Raw genomic sequence first — 19579 nt, forward strand, 5'->3', positions numbered from 1 at the left:
AATTCAATATCATATAAATGAATAAGTTTTTTCATTAAATTTTTTATATTAAATTTAGGCATTTAGTCGATTCACATTATTACAACTTTGAATCAAGTGTCTTAAAATCCTTTTTTTTTCTTATAATTACTCATTGAGTTACGTTATTTATAATTAAACAACGTAAAATATAAAGTATAAATTATTTATAGGTAAACAAAAATATAATATAAAACTGAAATTAAATTTGTTAACATAAATTAATTTAGGTGAATAAGCTAAGCACGTTATCTCCTATTTTAGCTCTTTCTAGTTTATCAAAATGTTCTGATAACAACTTAAAAAATATTTAGATCCGTAATATTTTCAACTAAAAAGGGAAAACATTTTCATTGATTGCCTTATCTTAATTGTTAATGTTTAGAATGCACATAATTTGAAAATTCCTTATAAATAATTCGTTAGTCAAATTATTCAAGGAATAAATAAATATATGGATACATTTTTAAATTTAAATTATGAATAGCTTTTGAGTTATGAGCATTTTGTAAAATTTAAACAAAAAATGCCCGAAATCCTGTACAAGAATCCAAAATTCCTGAAAAATATCTTTAGTTAAATTATTTAAGAAATATACAGGGTGTCCCGTAATTAATTGGACATAGGTTAATGTAGGATAACTGACAAGAAAATAAACCGTTTGAGCTCAATATCGCTTAGCAAAATGTTATTGGTTTTCGTTCTACAGGGTGTTAAAACTAATTTTTTACCAAACATTTATTGAAATATTTTGGAATCCACTGGATAGATTAACCTAAAATTTGGCGTACTCTTATTATTTGGATGGGGAAAGAAAGCAGCCCAAACACGTATCTCCATCGAAAACGACAATTTTTATTTACCAAGACAGTAAACTAAAAAACTTTTAATTTAAAGGAAACCCAGACGACTATGGTCCTAATGCTCAGACAAATTTATGCCCTCGCCAAACTTTCCTCCATAAACTGGGGGCAAAATTTATCGCTCTAATTTTCCTAATGGCCCATAGGACTTTAAACTTCCCAATCTGACACTACAGAAGTAATTCACTTAATTCTTTTGTTACAGATCTCAACACTACGATAGCCTACAGCAGCAGCAGCAACAGCAACAACAACAGCAGCAGCAGCAGCAACACCAGGCAGAGTTACAACAGCACAAACAGCCCCTCAAGGATACGACAAACACGCCCCCCAAGTGTCACAAGGTGAACAATAATAACGAGGAGGGACAGAACAACAATCAGGAGCCGTCTTCTACGCAGGATAACGAGGGCAATCATCAACAAGGTATTACGTTTATTTGTCGGTAAAATGCTACTATGTTGTACTATACTCGAATTGTTCGACGTTCGTTTTGTTTTCGAACTCCTCCATATGCTGCTTTCTCTCTATTTTAAATCAATTTTTGAATAATTTTGATTCTCAATCTTTTAAACTCACTGGAAGGTCAGATGGTGGACTGAACGGGTCCATACAAGAGCATGTTTGTTTGAACACTCTTTTATTCGTTGATCTTTTCTGAGCCTATTTATAGGCCCAGTTGGATTAACATGCAGTTCTTCTTCTTCTTCTTCTTCTTCTTAGGTAACGTCAACTACTTGGAAGATATTATCGAATTTTTATACAAGCGGTTGAATTATTACTACAGAAAAAAGTTGCTTATCTTTGTCTAAAGCTCGACTTCTCCATATGATGTTATTTGATTTTCTGAAATTTCGAAAGCCATTCGAAGGTCGGACGAAGGACTGAACGATACGATATAAACATGGACATTTTGATATATCTGAATTTATATCTAGCGTGCCATGGTTATGTTGAAACAATCAAGTAGGCTTGGAACAGTTTTAGACCCTTTCTTTCCTTGAGTTAACCCACTATTCTTCTTTCTTCTCTTCTGTTTTCTATATTATCGTTTAATATTTAATAGTGTTTGCATTGGTTGAAAATAGTGTTTTTCTCTCGTAATGTGTCTAATTATATCCGAAAAACATCATTTAATTCCCACTTTCTTGTAATTTTCAAACTGAGATATTCTTCTACTTTCTGTGGTATTGCCAACTGCCTGGAAGAAAATATCGATATTTTCTGTTATAGGCTCCTCCATATCCTGCTTTCTCCCTTTAGAGCTCATTGGAATATCGGGTGGATGACAGAATAATTTAGACATAAGTGAATGTATTTTTCCAGTCATTTCAAATATTTTTTTTTGCGTTTTTAGAATTTGAAATATCTTTTAAGTTTTCCAAGATTTTTTGATTTTTTTTTTGAACATTTGATATTATATTTTAAGCATTTTTTGGGTATGTACATTTCTAAACAGGCATCTGGTCAATTTTTTGAGTTATGAACATTGTGTCAAATATATAGAAGAAAAACATAAATATTAAAAAAAAAAATCTCAAAATCTTGTACAATTAAATAAAAAATTGTACCTGGACAGAATATGATTATTGTACATAGTCATAGTAAAAATAGAACAAAGTCAAAAATTAAAAAAAAAGAAACATTACCTCTTTTTCTATTAAAACCTGAGCATCGTATCCATTTAGATTATGCCTTAAATAGAAAAAATATATAAAAAATCAGTCATCCTATTTTATTTCAAACCTAATTAATGCTATTTAATGAACTATTAAATATGATCAATGTAGGTTCGCGATCTCTACAGTGTTTGGAAACATTGGCCCAAAAGGCCGGGATACACGACATCACGGCGGACGATTGCAAGTACGATGTGGCAAACACACTTTTGAACTTGGACAGGGGACACGAGTTCATCAAACAAAACGTGGACATGTCGGTTTCTATGGCATCGGACATCAATAAGCAGGTAAATTGATAGGGAAGAGAGAAACTGTCTCTTTTGCTCGGTTTACAAAAAAGCTCTTTTTTATCAATTTTTTCATAAAACTTCAGAGCGCTTGCAACAAAAAAGTCGTATAACATTTTTTCGAAAAGTTGTTAGTCCTTCTGGTATCTAACATTTTTTTATTTTATCAAATTTCTTTGTTTTTTTTTTCATGTAAACAAGAATATCTTCGTTATTCTCACCACCACATAAAATTTAGATATACCATCAGAAGGAAAATTAAATTTGCTATAATAAGGGTATATTTAAGTAGTAAGTAATATTTAAGTAAGGTAATATTTAAGGTAAGGTAATATTTAAGTAGAGTAATTTTTTATACCGGGTGTTATCAGAAGTTAAATGTAACATTTGGGAAATGTGCAACATTAGTGGTATCTTCTTCGTTGTCGTTTTTCCAAAATTTGGTAAATAGGGACATGTTTTTTTTTCAGCAAAAACTACTTCATTTAATATGCTTTCCAATGATATACTTACTTTTGTGATAGCTATTTGTTTTCACAGCATTATCATGGGCAAAAGAAAGAAAACCACAAAAATTGAAAATTTTCAAATTTTATATTTCTTGATCTTTTGAGCACCAATGCGGCAAGTACTTGTAGATCTATCTTCCCTATCACCTCTTAAACTTTGACGGTTTTTATAGTAAACACCCTGTATTAATAATAAAAAGTCTATAAAATTAACTTTCCAACATCGCAGCAACAAATGGTAGACCAAAACAATCAAGCTGTCCAACAACAACAACAACAACAAGAACAACAACAGCAACAACAACAACAACAGCAGCAACAACAACAACAGTATCAACAGATGCAACAGCAACAACAACAGCAGCAGCAACAACAGCAGCAACAACAACTTGTCCAGGCGGCGCAGAGTCCGCATCTGCAACAAGTGACCGTGAACGCGCAGGGGCAACAATGCATACAAACGGCGACGAACATGGGGCCCCCACAGCAGCCGCAGCACGTGCAACCGATGCATCAGCAACAAGTTGCGCAACAGGGTCAACAGGTTCAGATACAGACTCAGGGGGCGCAGGTTCTCGCCGCGGCGCAGAACGCTGCGCAAACGAGCGCCACCATTACCACTATGGCGCCGTTGCAACAGAATCAACAAGCCGCGCATCCGCAACAAGTAAGAATTATCTTTTTTTTTTAATTCAATTTAAACCAATAAGCTGTCATTGAAACGGCGGGAAAAATTAGATTCTTTAAATTTTTGGAGAATTCTTAGAAGAATTCTTCTGCTCTTATGTGGAAAATTATAGAGTAATTACTACAGTTCCTGCTTTTCCACTTGGAACTTTCGGCTAAATGTGGTCGACACAAGGCCATTAAAAAAAAAGTTCCTGCTTCTGTTAATGTTTTTTTTCTAAAAATTTTTATTATCAGTCCTGTTTTTAACTAAACTAGACTTGTTTTGCCGAGATTGACATTTAAGTTGAAACTATTGAATTTTAACCATAGGACGTGTAAAAATATTGATGACCTTAAACCGATAAATATTGAAAAATACAGAATTTCTACATGTACAAGTTTAAATGTACCTAGTTGTTCACTGAGAAAATTTGTATTAAGCACGTTAACTCCAGTACGAACGATACGACTCATATTTCCAAAGTGAGTCCTAAAATTTCACTCTCAACTTTCACAACTTTCTGGAAGAAATAATTAATTTAATTCTTCCAGGCAGCTGCAACATAAAAATGGAATTTTTAAAAAATATTTCAAAAATTTATTCTTGATATAAACCTCAACTGCCTGGAAGAAATAATTAATTTAATTCTTCCAGGCAGTTGAAACATAAAAATGGAATTTTTAAAAAATATTTCAAAGATTTATTCTTGATTTAAACCTCAACTGCCTGGAAGAAATAATTAATTTAATTCTTCCAGGCAGTTGAAACATAAAAATGGAATTTTTAAAAAATATTTCAAAGATTTATTCTTGATTTAAATCTCAACTGCCTGGAAGAAATAATTAATTTAATTCTTCCAGGCAGCTGCAACATAAAAATGGAATTTTTAAAAAATATTTCAAAAATTTATTCTTGATATAAACCTCAACTGCCTGGAAGAAATAATTAATTTAATTCTTCCAGGCAGTTGAAACATAAAAATGGAATTTTTAAAAAATATTTCAAAGATTTATTCTTGATTTAAACCTCAACTGCCTGGAAGAAATAATTAATTTAATTCTTCCAGGCAGTTGAAACATAAAAATGGAATTTTTAAAAAATATTTCAAAGATTTATTCTTGATTTAAACCTCAACTGCCTGGAAGAAATAATTAATTTAATTCTTCCAGGCAGTTGAAACATAAAAATGGAATTTTTAAAAAATATTTCAAAGATTTATTCTTGATTTAAATCTGAACTGCCTGGAAGAAATAATTAATTTAATTCTTCCAGGCAGCTGCAACATAAAAATGGAATTTTTAAAAAATATTTCAAAAATTTATTCTTGATATAAACCTCAACTGCCTGGAAGAAATAATTAATTTAATTCTTCCAGGCAGTTGAAACATAAAAATGGAATTTTTTAAAAATATTTCAAAGATTTATTCTTGATTTAAACCTCAACTGCCTGGAAGAAATAATTAATTTAATTCTTCCAGGCAGTTGAAACATAAAAATGGAATTTCAAAAAAACCTTTCAAAGATTTGTTCTTGATATAACCTCAACTGCCTGGAAGAAAAAATTAATTTAATTCTTCCAGGCAATTGCAACATAAAAATGGAATTTTAAAAAAATATTTCAAAAATTTATTCTTGATATAAACCTCAACTGCCTGGAAGAAATAATTAATTTAATTCTTCCAGGCAGTTGAAACATAAAAATTGAATTTCAAAAAAACCTTTCAAGGATTTGTTCTTAATATAACCTCAACTGCCTGGAAGAAATAATTAATTTAATTCTTCCAGGCAGTTCCAACATAAAAATGGAATTTTTTAAAAATATTTCAAAGATTTATTCTTGATTTAAACCTCAACTGCCTGGAAGAAATAATTAATTTATTCTTCCAGGCAGTTGAAACATAAAAATGGAATTTTTAAAAAATATTTCAAAGATTTATTCTTGATATAACCTCAACTGCCTGGAAGAAATAATCAATTATCAAAGATGTGACAAAAAAAAAGACAGAATGAGAAAAAGGGAAATAAAAAGAAACAGAAGGAGAACAAAAATAAAACTTTTGCTATATTTAAACTGACTAGACGAAATTATAAATTATTATTCAAAAGTGAAAAATTAACCGATTTGCAAAAATCGATATTGACATGAGCAGTCAAAAATAAAAAGAAGAAGAAGAGGAATAGACTGAAGATTCTTTTTTTCATTCTCCGTTAATCAGCAAAAAATAGTTTTTTATGTAACAAGTGTGAAAAATGAGCCTTTTTTGATGAATGGAAAACTTTTTAGTCAACAATTTTCATGAATAAAGAAAAGGGGATTTTACACACGTGTAACGTACAACATTTTCTCTACCGAAGAAAAGGTAAAAAAAAAAAACAAAAATTTCAAATTACTTTACGCACTTAAACGACTTTAGAGTAAAAAAACGTCAAAACATTTTTTGACAAATTATAATTTAAATGTCAAATTACTATTTACGCACTCAAATAAACGTCGAATTACGCACTAGGGTCTAAAAAGAATTTTTTAGGCACCAGTGCGTAAAAAGTGAAACTTTTACGCACTGGGAGCAAAATAGGGAAAAAAGAGCAAAAAGGGAGAAAAATAGATCTTCTGCTATATTTGAATTGCCTAGACAATACCATAAATTTATAAAAAATGGAAAATTACATTGTTTTCAGAAATCAACTAAAAAAAAGACGAAGCAAAAGAAGAAGAAAAAGAGAAAAAATTAAATAACTTCTTAGAATAAAAAAAAGTAAACTGCTTGCAAAAACAAAAAAGAATTACTTTATCAGTCAAGAAGACCTAGAAGAAAATTAATTTAAGTGCCTAGAAGATAATAATAGTTAAACTTTGATTATTTTTTTAAGTGCTTAGAAGAAACAAAAACAAAATAGAGCTTAAAATAACCAGAGAGAAAATACGTGCAAATAACCGAATTATGTCATAATTAAATAATTTAGATGTTCATGTATGCTATTACATTGTAAGGTTTATATTGTTTTCTTTATAGCATTATGCTAAATAAATGCTACAAACAAAACAAAGGTAAGAACACAAAGTCACGGTCTCATCAAATCCATGTAATTTTTTCAAAAAATACACGTGTATCGCTCCTATCGGAGCATCATCAGGCCTAAAAAATACATTAAGATATTTTTCACAAAAAGAACGCTTATAAATTATGATAAAACTTATTACCTAGACCTACACAGATCACATTATAACTAACAACAAAAGAAAAGCTAGGTTAAGTTAACAATTCCTACCATATTGAAAATGTAAAATGTCACCAGTGGGGAACGATCCAGCAACCTTTAGATTCATAGGCGCGCGTCTAACCCATAGGCCAAGTAACATAATCAAACATGGGGAACAATCCAAACTATATTACTAAGTGTGAATATAAGTAAACAATTTCGTTTTATTTTTTTTTATTTTATTTTTTTCGATTTTGTTTCAATCATGTCAGTAGAAGCAGAAAAAGGAACTTCAAACCTAACCTTAAGAAGACTGTAGATCTTTCGATGATATTACCTCAACTTCGTGGAAGGAATATCACCCAATTATTAAAATAGATGATTCTGGAAAGTATGACAAGGAGAGCAAAGAGAAGGAGAAGACATGAAAATAAGAAGAAGCAGAAGAATAAAAATAGATCTTTTGCAAACTTTGGTCTGCCTAAAGGAAGTTATCAATTATTCAATAATGTAAAAATAAATTCTCGAATTTCAAGGAAACCTCCACTGCCTGGAAGAAATAATTAATTTAATTCTTCCAGGCAGCTGAAACATAAAAATTAAATTTGTAAAAAACCTTTCAAAAATTTATTCTTGATATAGCCGAATAAATAAGGGAATAATCCGAACTATATTACTAAGTGTGAATATAAGTAAACAATTTCGTTTTATTTTATTTTTTTTAATTTAGTTTCAATCATGTCAGTATCCCTATACCTGTCCACCAAACTTGTATGTTCCTTTATTCTGGTGGAAATTTTTCTCCCCAATTGCCCATGTAAATGGCCTTACAGTCATTACATATTAATGAATATACCCCTGATTTTGAAAAGAAATCTGGCTGATCTATTGTACTAACTAGCTGCCTTTTCAAACTGTTTGTAGTTTTAAAAGCAATGAGATTGATCTAAAAAGGTGACTATTTTCATTAATAAGATGGATTCAGTTGTAAGTGAGTTTATATTTATTATAGAATTTAGAATAAAGGCGATTAATTATATCAAGTGGAAAACCATTATTAAAAGCAATATGTTTAATTATATTTAGTTCATTAAGGAAAGCTTCTCTAGAAAGGGAAAAAAAATTACATGGATTTGATGAGACCGTGACTTTCTGTTCTTTTGTTTTGTTTTTGTTTGGTCTCATGGAGAAAAATGGATGACACAAATGCTACAAAGTTGCATGTTAAAGTCTGTTTTGTTGTTTTTTGTCATATTTTCTTTCTTTCTTATTTGTAGGTTGACTGGGGTCACGGTAGGGTCCAAGTAATCCAACAGCCGACCCAAAACTCCATGTATCTGCAACAATTGTACAACCCCCAAGGGCAACTGCTGATGCCCGGAAATATCGCTTTGCATTCCAGCATCAATCCGCAACAAATCCAGGTAAATTATTACGTTACGAGGCTTTAGAGGACCCTAACGCTGACCCGGCGAAATCGCATTTTAGGTTATAACTAAACCGTTCCAAGGTAACTTAGGTAACCAGATAGCGGCCGGTCCACACATGATAACCGCGGCCCAAGGGAAGCAAGCGGTGCTCCAGGGTAGTCAGGCGACCACGTTTCCCGGTTACACCACCATCCCGACCATTCCGACCACCCAGAATCAGCAAACGTTGGTGTTCAGTCAGCTGGGGGTGATCAGCTCTCAGCCGAATATACTGCCCAACCATTCTGGACAGGCGACCGCACAAGTTGCTCAACAGAAACCGCAGGAAATGCACAAAGTAAGTCGTGATCAATCAGTATTTGCAAATTTTGTAAATTGTTACACTGCGGAACAAAAAAAATATATGAAAAATCGTAAATGAAAAAATAAACGAGTTATGGAACATTTTTGAAAAATTGGAAAATTTTTTTGGTGAAAAATTGACAAAAAGAAATTTTAATTTTTTTTGTATACCAGAGAAAATCTATGTATCTCCTATGTATTTCCCATGGATACCCCTTTGGATTTTTAGAGGAAGGTTTTTTTGGGAAAATTGAGTATAACTCTTTTCTGGTGCAGTTTTCAGAAAACTTTCATAACACTCTTTTGAAACTTTTTGACCACATAAGAAAACATAAGCGGAACATAAGAAAACCCATGTAAAATTTAAGGGGGTCAATTATTGGCTTCCCTGAACATTTTATAGAAAAAAAAAATTTTTTATTTTTAATTTTTTTATTTTATTCTAGACCTGTGAAGGCATCTTTAAAATTTGCCCCCCCCATTTCCAGGCATTTGGGGTCATTTTTCCAATTTTGTTTAAGTCTTCTAGGCATCTGATAAATAAAAATTAATTTCTGATGCCCGGGAGACATAAAAAATGGCTCCTAAAAGACCTAAAAATATTATGCTAAAATTCTGAAAAAAAAAAGAAAAATTAATAGAGGTAATTTAAGTGAGTGAAAAATTGACTGAAGGCATGAAATTTTATTTCCGGTGCTTGGCAGATATAGAAAATGACATTAATTGCCTGGAATTAAAAAAAAATTGGAAAATTTATCCCAAATGCCAGGAAAAAGTGAGGGATCGTCAGACCTAAGCTTTTGTCGTATGTTATATATAGGGCGTTCCATTGATCATGTTACAAACTTCTAAAATATATAGAAAACGTCAAAAAAAAAACTTCATATGAACATAGGTCCGGAAATGCTTCCTCAGGGAACTAGAACTCTTTTAAAGATAACCTTTACAAACTATAGTTTTCATTTTACAGCTTCGGAACTACTTCATTTTAACCATATTTTAACCAGGGGCGTACAAACCCAAGGGGGGGCATTGGGTAAATTTAACCCCATTTCTCTAGGCAATCTGCCCATTTGGGCGTCAGATTATGATGCATTTTGAATAAAAAAGGTACTGTCAGTAAAAATCGGTAAATATAATCGCAAACAATATCCATTTGTACATCGCTTGACATTCATTTAAACGTTCGTCTAAATTTGTGTTTCTTTGAATGCCATAGACAATAAAAATTAGATTAAATTACAATTTATTATTGTAATAGAAGAGATACATTTTCCTTATAGCTTGGCAGAACAACTTGTAAATCAACTACAGCGATTACAACCCTCGCTTGCGCATTAAGTTATAAGTGTCATTATTCCTTTCAATAAGACAAAACCGTTGGAATTTTCCCGATAGCTCCCATAGAAGCCGAGATATCGACCTTCAAAGTTTGGGTTTTTTCATTTGTCGGGTATACCCTCCCGTATCGATTTTTTTCACCAAAAATTGATTTTTGTCGAAATCAAACTAAGTATACCAGCGTCTTGTTCTGATCATCTAAATTACGAAAACACTGGGTTATAACAGGATCCGAGCAGAACTACGGAAATGAGAGCACTTTGAAAATCCTGAAAAAGTCGTTTTCGACGTCCGTTTTTGAGGCCAAAAATGGGCATCAAAAATGCCATATCTGGGCTATCGTAAAAGCTACGACCTTGCGGATGGTCTTGTTATATTCAGAATGACGAAACTAAGACAAAACCGGTAGAATTTTCCCGATAGCTCCCATAGAAGCAGAGATATCGACCTTCAAAATTTGGGTTTTTTAATTTTTCGGGTATCGATTTTTTTCACCAAAAATTGATTTTTTTCGAAATCAAACTAAGTATACCAGCGTCTTGTTCTGATCATCTAGATTACGAAAACACCGGGTTATAACAGGATCCGAGCAGAACTAAGGGAATGAGAGCACTTTAAAAATCGTATAACCGATCAGTTAATTTCGTGAGTTGTAAAACGACACCGGTCCCATATGTCGGTAGTGTTATGATGTTACATTATGAATTTTTTTTATAACTTATTTATAAAATGCAATTTTTGAATTATGATGTTCTTCTAGTTAATAGAGCTGCATTTATTAATAATATTTAATCGTAGCCTGGCGGCCAACCGATGCAGTTCACCAACAGTCTTCCCTGGCAATTTACAAATGGTATTCCGCAAGTGTGGGCCACCAATAGCCTCCCATCCCAGGCTCTATTGGCCCCTAACCCGATTTTTATTAGGGGCACCCAGGCCGACGGCACCCCTGGGATGTTCATCCAACAGAACCCTCAGACTGCTACGATACAAACTCAACAAAATCGTAAGTACCCTCATGATGTGAAAAGTAATGGAGTAACTTTTCGTTTTTAAACATAGAAGCCATCGCCACACAAGGAACAGTCGCCCAAGCGACCAAAACGCGCCCGATAAACGAAAACATTCAACCGAAACAGACTCCGAATCGTCCATTGAACATTTTGCCATCGAACGCGGCCAATATTCGACCGGCCAGTTCTGTTTCCACGCAAACGATAGGCGCCCAAACACCGGTAAGTGTCTCGAGTAATTCAAAAAACCACTTCACAACATTTCTAGCACTCAAAAAAAAACAACATTACAACAACATCCTTTTCTATGTATAATTACCATTTTGGTAATTAGACATATACATTGCAGACGATGGGCGGGAACAAACAGGGGGCCAAGATGAGAACCAAAGCCCCACAAATACGATCTCCGGCACCGAAGGCCGACGCCGCCAACCAAACCCAAATGAAATCTTATACGAACCTACAACAGCACATCGTAGGCAACAAGTGAGTATTTTGACTTTTTTATGCCTCATCGGCTCAAATCCTTTGATATTTTGCCGCCTCACGATACAGTCGACCAAACAAATGATCCGCATCGCCCAAATCGTTCTTTTTTTTTACAGAATGTTGGTGATGAACACTTCGACCGGTATGACGACAACGATGACGCCCGGCTCGCCAATGACCGCCGAGAAGGCCCAACAGTTGGCCAATCAGAACAAACAAGCTCAACAGGCGACCAACGCGCAGATGCAACAAGTCACTTTGCAACAGCAACAACAACAGCAGCAACAACAGCAGCAGCAACAACAGCAGGTGATGCAACAGGCGATGCAACAGTATCAGATACAGCAGCAGGGCCAACAGCAACAACAGATCGCCAAGCCTATGATGAGTAAGTTATGCAAAAAAAAACTAAATATGTTCTCAAGAATCGTCATCGTGCACATGTTTTGTAAGCGTTCAGAAAACTCATTTCGCCTATCGAAATCGTCATCAAATAACTCTTGCCCAGGAATAACTTTGTAGGGGTGATATTTGTGCTTTTGAACTAATCGGTGAACTTTAGATTTCGCCATGTGTAAATTAGCCCTAATCTGTGACAGAGGAGTGCATGGATTTTCTTCTAACGAAAACAAAACGTCAAGTTGTTCATTTTCATCTCGAGCAGGACGAGCAGATTTCGGCAGATCCCTAACATGACCGAATTCTCTAAATTTAGCCTCTATTCTACTCACCACCTTTTGACATATCGGAGGACGATCAGGATGGATTTCGTTGAATAATTGAGCAGCTTCTCTTTGAGTACGTGTTCTATCACCAAACCCAACCATGCACAGAATTTCTATTTTTTCTCGTTCCGTTAACTTTACCATTGTGAAAACCGCAACTTTGCTCGTACACTTCACACTTGACAATATCTGTTTGGCGTACAACTGTCATACAGTTTCTATGAAAATACACGGTCACCAGCCAACAATAAAAAACACGAATGTTTGGTCGTCTTTTTTCGATAATTGTTGACTTTAGGTATAGGACATGGTGCATGAAACACACGTAGAATTCCACGCGAAATTCAAAAATGAAATAAAAAAAGGTGCTTTCATTTGAAAAAACTAAGTTGACGGTCGTAATTTATTTTTGAGCAACCCCGTATATACAAACTTAACGTACAGAAATGCGCAACGTGAACTAAAAATCGACGGGTCCGAGCGTTTTTTTCGAACACACCCTTGAATTTTAAATGAATTTAGACATTTGAACTTTTGGGATGCACTGTATAAATAATCCGCAAGCCACTCTTCCTACACAAATTTTAAAATATTGCAAAATCAAAAATTCTACAGACTGTAAAATGTTTTCTTTCTTGAATAGTCCAAACGATCCAAGGTATCCCTCAGCAACAGATCCAAATGTCGACAGGTGACCGGCCTATAGTGCCGGTCGTGTCAATGTCACAGCAAAGTGCCCAGCAGGTGCAACAGCAGATTCAGCAGCAGATTCCGGGTGCGATACAGCAGGGTATCCAGTTACAAGGCAACCTGGCCGTTACGCAACAACCCATGCAGATGAACATGCAACAAATACATCCTGTAAGTAAAGAAAAAAAAACAAATAGGATGCTTAAACAGCGTTAACAACGTTATTTGGGGCAGCAAAATTTGCACTTCAACTAAATAGATACAAACATTATATAAATTTTAATTTACCGCGGCAAAAAACGAATGTCTTTCTAATTCCATCTGATGGCGCCACCGTGAATATAAGGCCAGTAAAGTGTAACAGGTCGCTTGGCGTTTACAGCGCGATGAACGATGTTTATAAATCTACGCCAAAAGTATTGAACATGTAGATTTATTAGTCGGAAAACTCTAATAGTAAAACCTTAGAACATTGAAAGGCTAGAAGTAGCATGCCGTGGAACTATGGACAGGTTTGTTTGCTTGCAACATCTCTGATGCAATGATGCCAAATGCTTATACAGAAATGGCCAAAATCACTTTATAATATCATAAAAATTTTCAGTTGTTTCCGAAGGCTCAAAACAACACTACTGCTCCCCTTTAATAAAATATCAAGCATTTTTTAAAAATAAATTTGATAAAATACTCTATATCGAAGTCAATATTAACTTTAAATAAATGAAAATAAAGTACGAAGAAACGAGAAAACGGTAATGGCATCGCAACGCCGCTCGATCCCATTGTTTATGCCACCGATACAAGCACTCTCTACCAGTGACGTCGTCAACAAATATTTACCTGATAAATTTTTATTAATTATTATAGAGTTTGAGTATAAGTAATATTACCATTTATGAGCTATTTATGTGTTTTTTTAACGGACTTCGTTAGAGGAAGGTCCTAATAAAAGGCACCATTTTTGTCAAAGCATTTTTATGGAAATTAAATATTTTAATAATATAATATTATAGATTTCTTAATAAATCATGTTTTAAGACACAAATTATTAACATTTTGCAAAATTTTATTGTTATTATTATATTGGACAAAACGCAGGTTTACATCACTTACTTTATATCACATAATATATACTTCTATGGTGCTGACTTTTTCAAAGGGACAGTATTGATTCAGCGGAAAGAGTTAAAACTACAAGGAGGTTTAAATTGTGAAGGAGTTGCAGGTTTTTTATAGGTTATAAGATTTTTATTATTAAGTATTTAGCCTGTACAATGGTTTTGAGACATTTAACAGTGACTATATAATACCTAATACCAAATATTATATCATATTAATTTATACTAAAAAACAAAGCTTACCTAAGAATAAAGACTATGTACAATAGATTAGATTAAATAGTTTATTAGTAAAAATATACAAACAAGTACTTTTACAAGTCAAATAAAATATGTAGTATGTTGGGCTTTTTCGAAAATCATGTTATTATTTCTTAAGTATTTTAATAATGATTTGAGACATCTAATTCAATTTCTTTGGGGCAAATTTGTTTATTGCAATCTTCGAATTTTAATTTTTTGCTCTTTATTTTTTTTCCATAATTTGGTAACAAGTGATTTAGCTTTTGAAACGGTGGAATCATCAGTGCTTAGGTCCTCAGGATATCATTTTGATTTTACCCTAGAATAATATACATAAAAATATAGTATTACCAATTAATTGCATTTAATTAAACAAATATAACAAAATAAAATACTATATCACTTTTAAATAAGATATATAGAATAGGATGATACATGGCATAAAACTAGTAGTCTATTTTGAGTGTATTTTTACCTTTTCCTTGGCAGAGTCAGGGAATGTGTAGCAGTTAAACAAAAACGGATTGGATGAGAAATAGTAATTGTTGACCTAGACCCCACGGTTACTGTAGAACTATTAATCTCAGATGCAGTTATTGTTGATGATGAATGATCAGATCTATAATTATACAAAATTTGGTGTATCTAGAATATTAATCTATTTTAATTATCCATACTTGTCTATATCAGCTTCACTGTTTGTACTATATACCATTTTGGAAGCTAAAGAAGTTTTTGCACTCTTCAGGAAAGCTACCCCTGCAGCTTTGAAGGGTAAATCACTTGGTAAATTAACTGAATTATTAGCTGCTGTGTTTTTAACCAGTGCATTGGAAATCCTAGTAAAAAAATAGTTTTACATACATACCTAATTTAATAAGTATTAGGTATAAATAAAGCTTATATGAGTAACACTAATCCTTTTTGTGACGATTTTTTTATACTAGAAAAATATATTAAAAAAAAAATTACCTTTGAGGTAGAGCTGATTTTTTTAATCTGTTTAAGTCTGGCTACTGATAATATTATCTTTCTTATATAAGAAATCACTTCTAAGAATGTGATCTGAACAAACAAATATGTTCTGTTTAATTGTGTTGATTTCCATTAATGAAATCCATTGTTCCCTTTGGGCATATATTAGGCAATCTATAATAAGTATTTGATATTTAATCAAAAAGCAAAAAAAATTACAGTAATGAATTAATATGTAGTGCCAATTACTATATATATTATTGTAAGTTGCAATATGGTAAAACAAAAAAAAAATATCGACCAAATTTTAGGGAAAGACAAAATTAACTTTATACATAGATATCAATATCTAAATAATTTTCAAAATTCTTTAACGGCAATAAAAAATTGGTAATTTCATCTATCTACCTAATGTCTATATTAAAAAAACATAACTATACATAGATAGGTACATGGTTATTAGGTATGCCTTCTTTCTGCCAAAACAACAACAAAAAAACAAAAAATCGTGTAATAAAACCAGGGACAAAATTCTAGTTTTATATTTTTTATAGTTTATTGATAGATGAATATGTTCAAAAAAATATTTAGATTTAAAAATATAAATATTTTTGTTTTTTACGCACACTTTCACATTCAAGTTTTTATTAGGTTTATCTATAAGATCCCCTATTCTACGTTTATGATGATGGTTACCCCATGATGTGATGTTATGAAAGTATCGGTACTTACTTGTGAAAAGATCGGCTTGAATCACCTTTTTATCATGATGCGGCACAAACGACACAAGTTTTTCCCATCCTAGCAATTTAAAAAAACACTAAAATGTGGCCTTTTTCTTTTTGAAACCGAAAATTAAAGAAAATACACGAATCCCGAAAATAAACAAAAAGCCGTTTGACAGATGACACTACGCGTATGGCTCAGGCGCTTAAGCTCCGGTGTTGTCGCTTCAAATTTTTTAGAAGCAGTTTTAGGGATAACAATGTTAGTAATTTTGTTTTTTTTTTCTTAAGGATATTATATTTATTCTTAAAATAGGTTAATTGTAGTATTTATACTTTTTATTTTAAATTTTCCTATAAAATACAACACAAATAAGTTAAATTAACGTTATAATGGTTGTTAAAATAAAGCTAAAAATTTCCTCCGTTGGAAATTTGCGTCGACTTGACAACAGAGAATCGGCAAATATGTTTGTAAACAAAACACCCCTCTTGCCCCTGTGCACATGTTGGACTCAAACAAAGTTGTTGTTTACTAATTCTAGCCTTTCAATGTTCTAAGAGTAAAACTGTATGATTTACCTATGTGTTGTTACGTTACCAATCATGGTATTTCCCAGAAAAACCCGGCGGTGCAACTAATGTTTTCAAGCCAGTTCATTAATTTAATCTCATCGGGACAAACGTGTTTAGTATTTTTAATAATGGAATATTGTTTAGATCCAGAATTATCAGGTTATTGCAATTTTTTCATTTTTGTATTTAGCAACAAATCGCTCAGATGACAGCACCGCCTGGCACCATCCTAACCAGTCAAATACAGCCGGCGACCAATCAGACTGTAGTGCCCCAAGTGGTGACCCAGCAACAGCCCGTACAACAGATGCAACAAATCACCGTTGCCGCCCAACCTCAGCAACAGCCTCAGCAACAAGCGGTTACCCAGCACCAACAACAGGTAAAATTACTCTAACATAATTTTCTTGCTTAATTTAAATATTATGTTTTACAGGTTCCTCTTCCGCCGGCGGTACCTCCTGTACCCGATAAGGACGACACGCCATCTAGTATGCAACAACCGACTGAAAACTTTTTACAGGCGACAGCTGTCAATCAGATGACGCCGGTCAGTACCACCACCGTTGCAGATCAGACGTCAAAAGATTTGGTCGTCACTTCTGACGGTACGTTTAATTTTTTTTATAGGAAATATTTATTTTTTTTGAAATATGGCGGGAAAAAGTTTCGAATTTGTTCACATCAGAGGGCTTTGTCGTTAAAGAGCTACTGACAGGTGGCGCTGATTTTTTTAACGTTTCCAAATGACCTTACTGAAAACTCCAAATTAAGTATTAATAATCGTGTCGCATTTTAATTATTGTTCTATAATATTGTTTGTGTTAATAAATACAACAATTAAGTTAATAGAAAAACGACAAAACCCTTTTTGCCACAAACCTGTAGGTGTATAAATTCTTTACTATCTGTCAAATAACTTTTTTCAAATTTCTGGACAACCAATACAAAAACCTTCATAATTCCCTCAAAAATGGCCTGAGTATGTTTAAAATTGCCTCAACTTGTTTGGAAACCTTACTTTTTATTTAAAAAAATATTTTAAGCTAATATTTTTTATACGGAATTTTTTACAGCTTTTTAAAGCTGATGGTATTTTTTGTCCAGTTTTTTGAGCATCCAATATAATAACCTTCATAATTCCTTCAAAAATGGTCCAAATTTGTTCAAAATTGCCTCCATTTATTTGGAAAACATCAGTTTTTATTACTTAAAATGTTTTAACTCCATATTTATAATAAGGAATTTTTTACAGCTTTTCAAAGATGATTTTTTTCTAATTTTTTGAACATCCTATACAAAATTTTTCATAATTCGCTAAAAAATAGTTCGACTTGGTTCAACACTGCCTTAGTTCGTTTGAAAAACATCAGTTTTTATCCTAAAAAATATTTCAGGTCTTCATTTTTAATGGGAAATTTTTTGCAGGCTGTCAAAGATGATGGTAAACATTTTTCCAACTTTTTGGACAACTAATATAACAACCTTGACCTTATACTGCATCTCACATTTCAGGAACATTCTAGATCATCTGGGAAAACTATTTTTCGGATATGACTTGACTAACTAAAGACGGGAAACAACATTTCATAGTGATCGTCCATGATTTCTAGATCTCAAAGGTACATTTCTATTGATTTGAGGGTCAAAAGTGGCTTTTTTGACTTTCTACCGCTTCTCACCTTACAGTAACATTCTGGATCATCTGGAAAAATTATTCCTTGGACGTGACTTGACTAACTAAAAGCGAGAGACAATATTTCATAATGATCGTTTATGATTTCTGGATCTCAGAGGGTCATATACCAATTTGGGGGTCAAAAGTGGCTTTTTTGACTTTCTACTGCATCTTACCTTCCAGGAACATTCTGGATCATCTGGAAAAATTATGTCTTGAACGTGACTTGACTAACTAAAAACGGGAGACAATATTTCATAATGATCGTTTATGATTTCTGGATCTCAGAGGGTCATATACCAATTTGGGGGTCAAAAGTGGCTTTTTTGACTTTCTACTGCATCTTACCTTCCAGGAACATTCTGGATCATCTGGAAAAATTATGTCTTGAACGTGACTTGACTAACTAAAAACGGGAGACAACATTTCATAGTGATCGTCCATGATTTCTGGATCTTAGAGGTACATTTATACCGATTTGGGAGTCAAAAGTGGCTTTTTTGACTTTCTACCGCATCTCACCTTACAGCAACATTCTGAATCATTTGGAAAAATTATTCCTTGGACGTGACTTGACTAACTTAAAACAGGAGATAATATTTCATAGCGATCGTCCATGATTTCTGGATCTCAGAGGGACATTTATCCCAATTTGGGGGTCAAAAGTGGCTTTTTTGACTTTCTACCGTTTCTCACCATTCAGTAACATTCTGGATCATCTGGAAAAGCTGTTTTTCAGACGTGACTTGACTAACTAAAAATGGGAGATAACATTTCATAGTGATCGTCCATGATTTGTGGATCTCAGAGGGACATTTATACCAATTTGGGGGTCAAAAGTGGCTTTTTTGACTTTCTACCGTTTCTCACCTTTCAGTAACATTCTGAATCATCTGGAAAAGCTATTTTTTGGACGTGCCTTGACTAACTAAAAATGGGAGATAACATTTAATAGCAATCGTCCATGATTTCTGGATCTCAGAGGGACATTTATCCCAATT

General features: G+C 33.0%; 1 protein-coding gene across 6 annotated transcripts in view; it reads left to right on the forward strand.

Moving 5' to 3' along the window:
• The window catches only part of LOC126743878 (polyhomeotic-proximal chromatin protein-like), a 63684-nt gene that overhangs the window by 34547 nt on the left and 9558 nt on the right, over positions 1–19579 (forward strand). For 4 of the 6 annotated variants that reach the window (XM_050451118.1, XM_050451120.1, XM_050451123.1 and 1 more), the window contains 12 exons: positions 1087–1307; positions 2672–2850; positions 3589–4026; positions 8508–8654; positions 8719–8997; positions 11142–11349; positions 11406–11578; positions 11691–11845; positions 11965–12236; positions 13217–13434; positions 17091–17282; positions 17337–17508. In XM_050451118.1, the coding sequence (XP_050307075.1) occupies positions 1087–1307; positions 2672–2850; positions 3589–4026; positions 8508–8654; positions 8719–8997; positions 11142–11349; positions 11406–11578; positions 11691–11845; positions 11965–12236; positions 13217–13434; positions 17091–17282; positions 17337–17508 (2654 nt within the window). The remainder of the gene's footprint in view (positions 1–1086; positions 1308–2671; positions 2851–3588; positions 4027–8507; positions 8655–8718; positions 8998–11141; positions 11350–11405; positions 11579–11690; positions 11846–11964; positions 12237–13216; positions 13435–17090; positions 17283–17336; positions 17509–19579) is intronic. The other 2 variants (XM_050451121.1, XM_050451124.1) reach the window with 1 other exon arrangement.

Source organism: Anthonomus grandis, chromosome 13, assembly GCF_022605725.1.
Source record: "Anthonomus grandis grandis chromosome 13, icAntGran1.3, whole genome shotgun sequence".
NCBI classification, from domain to species: domain Eukaryota; kingdom Metazoa; phylum Arthropoda; class Insecta; order Coleoptera; family Curculionidae; genus Anthonomus; species Anthonomus grandis.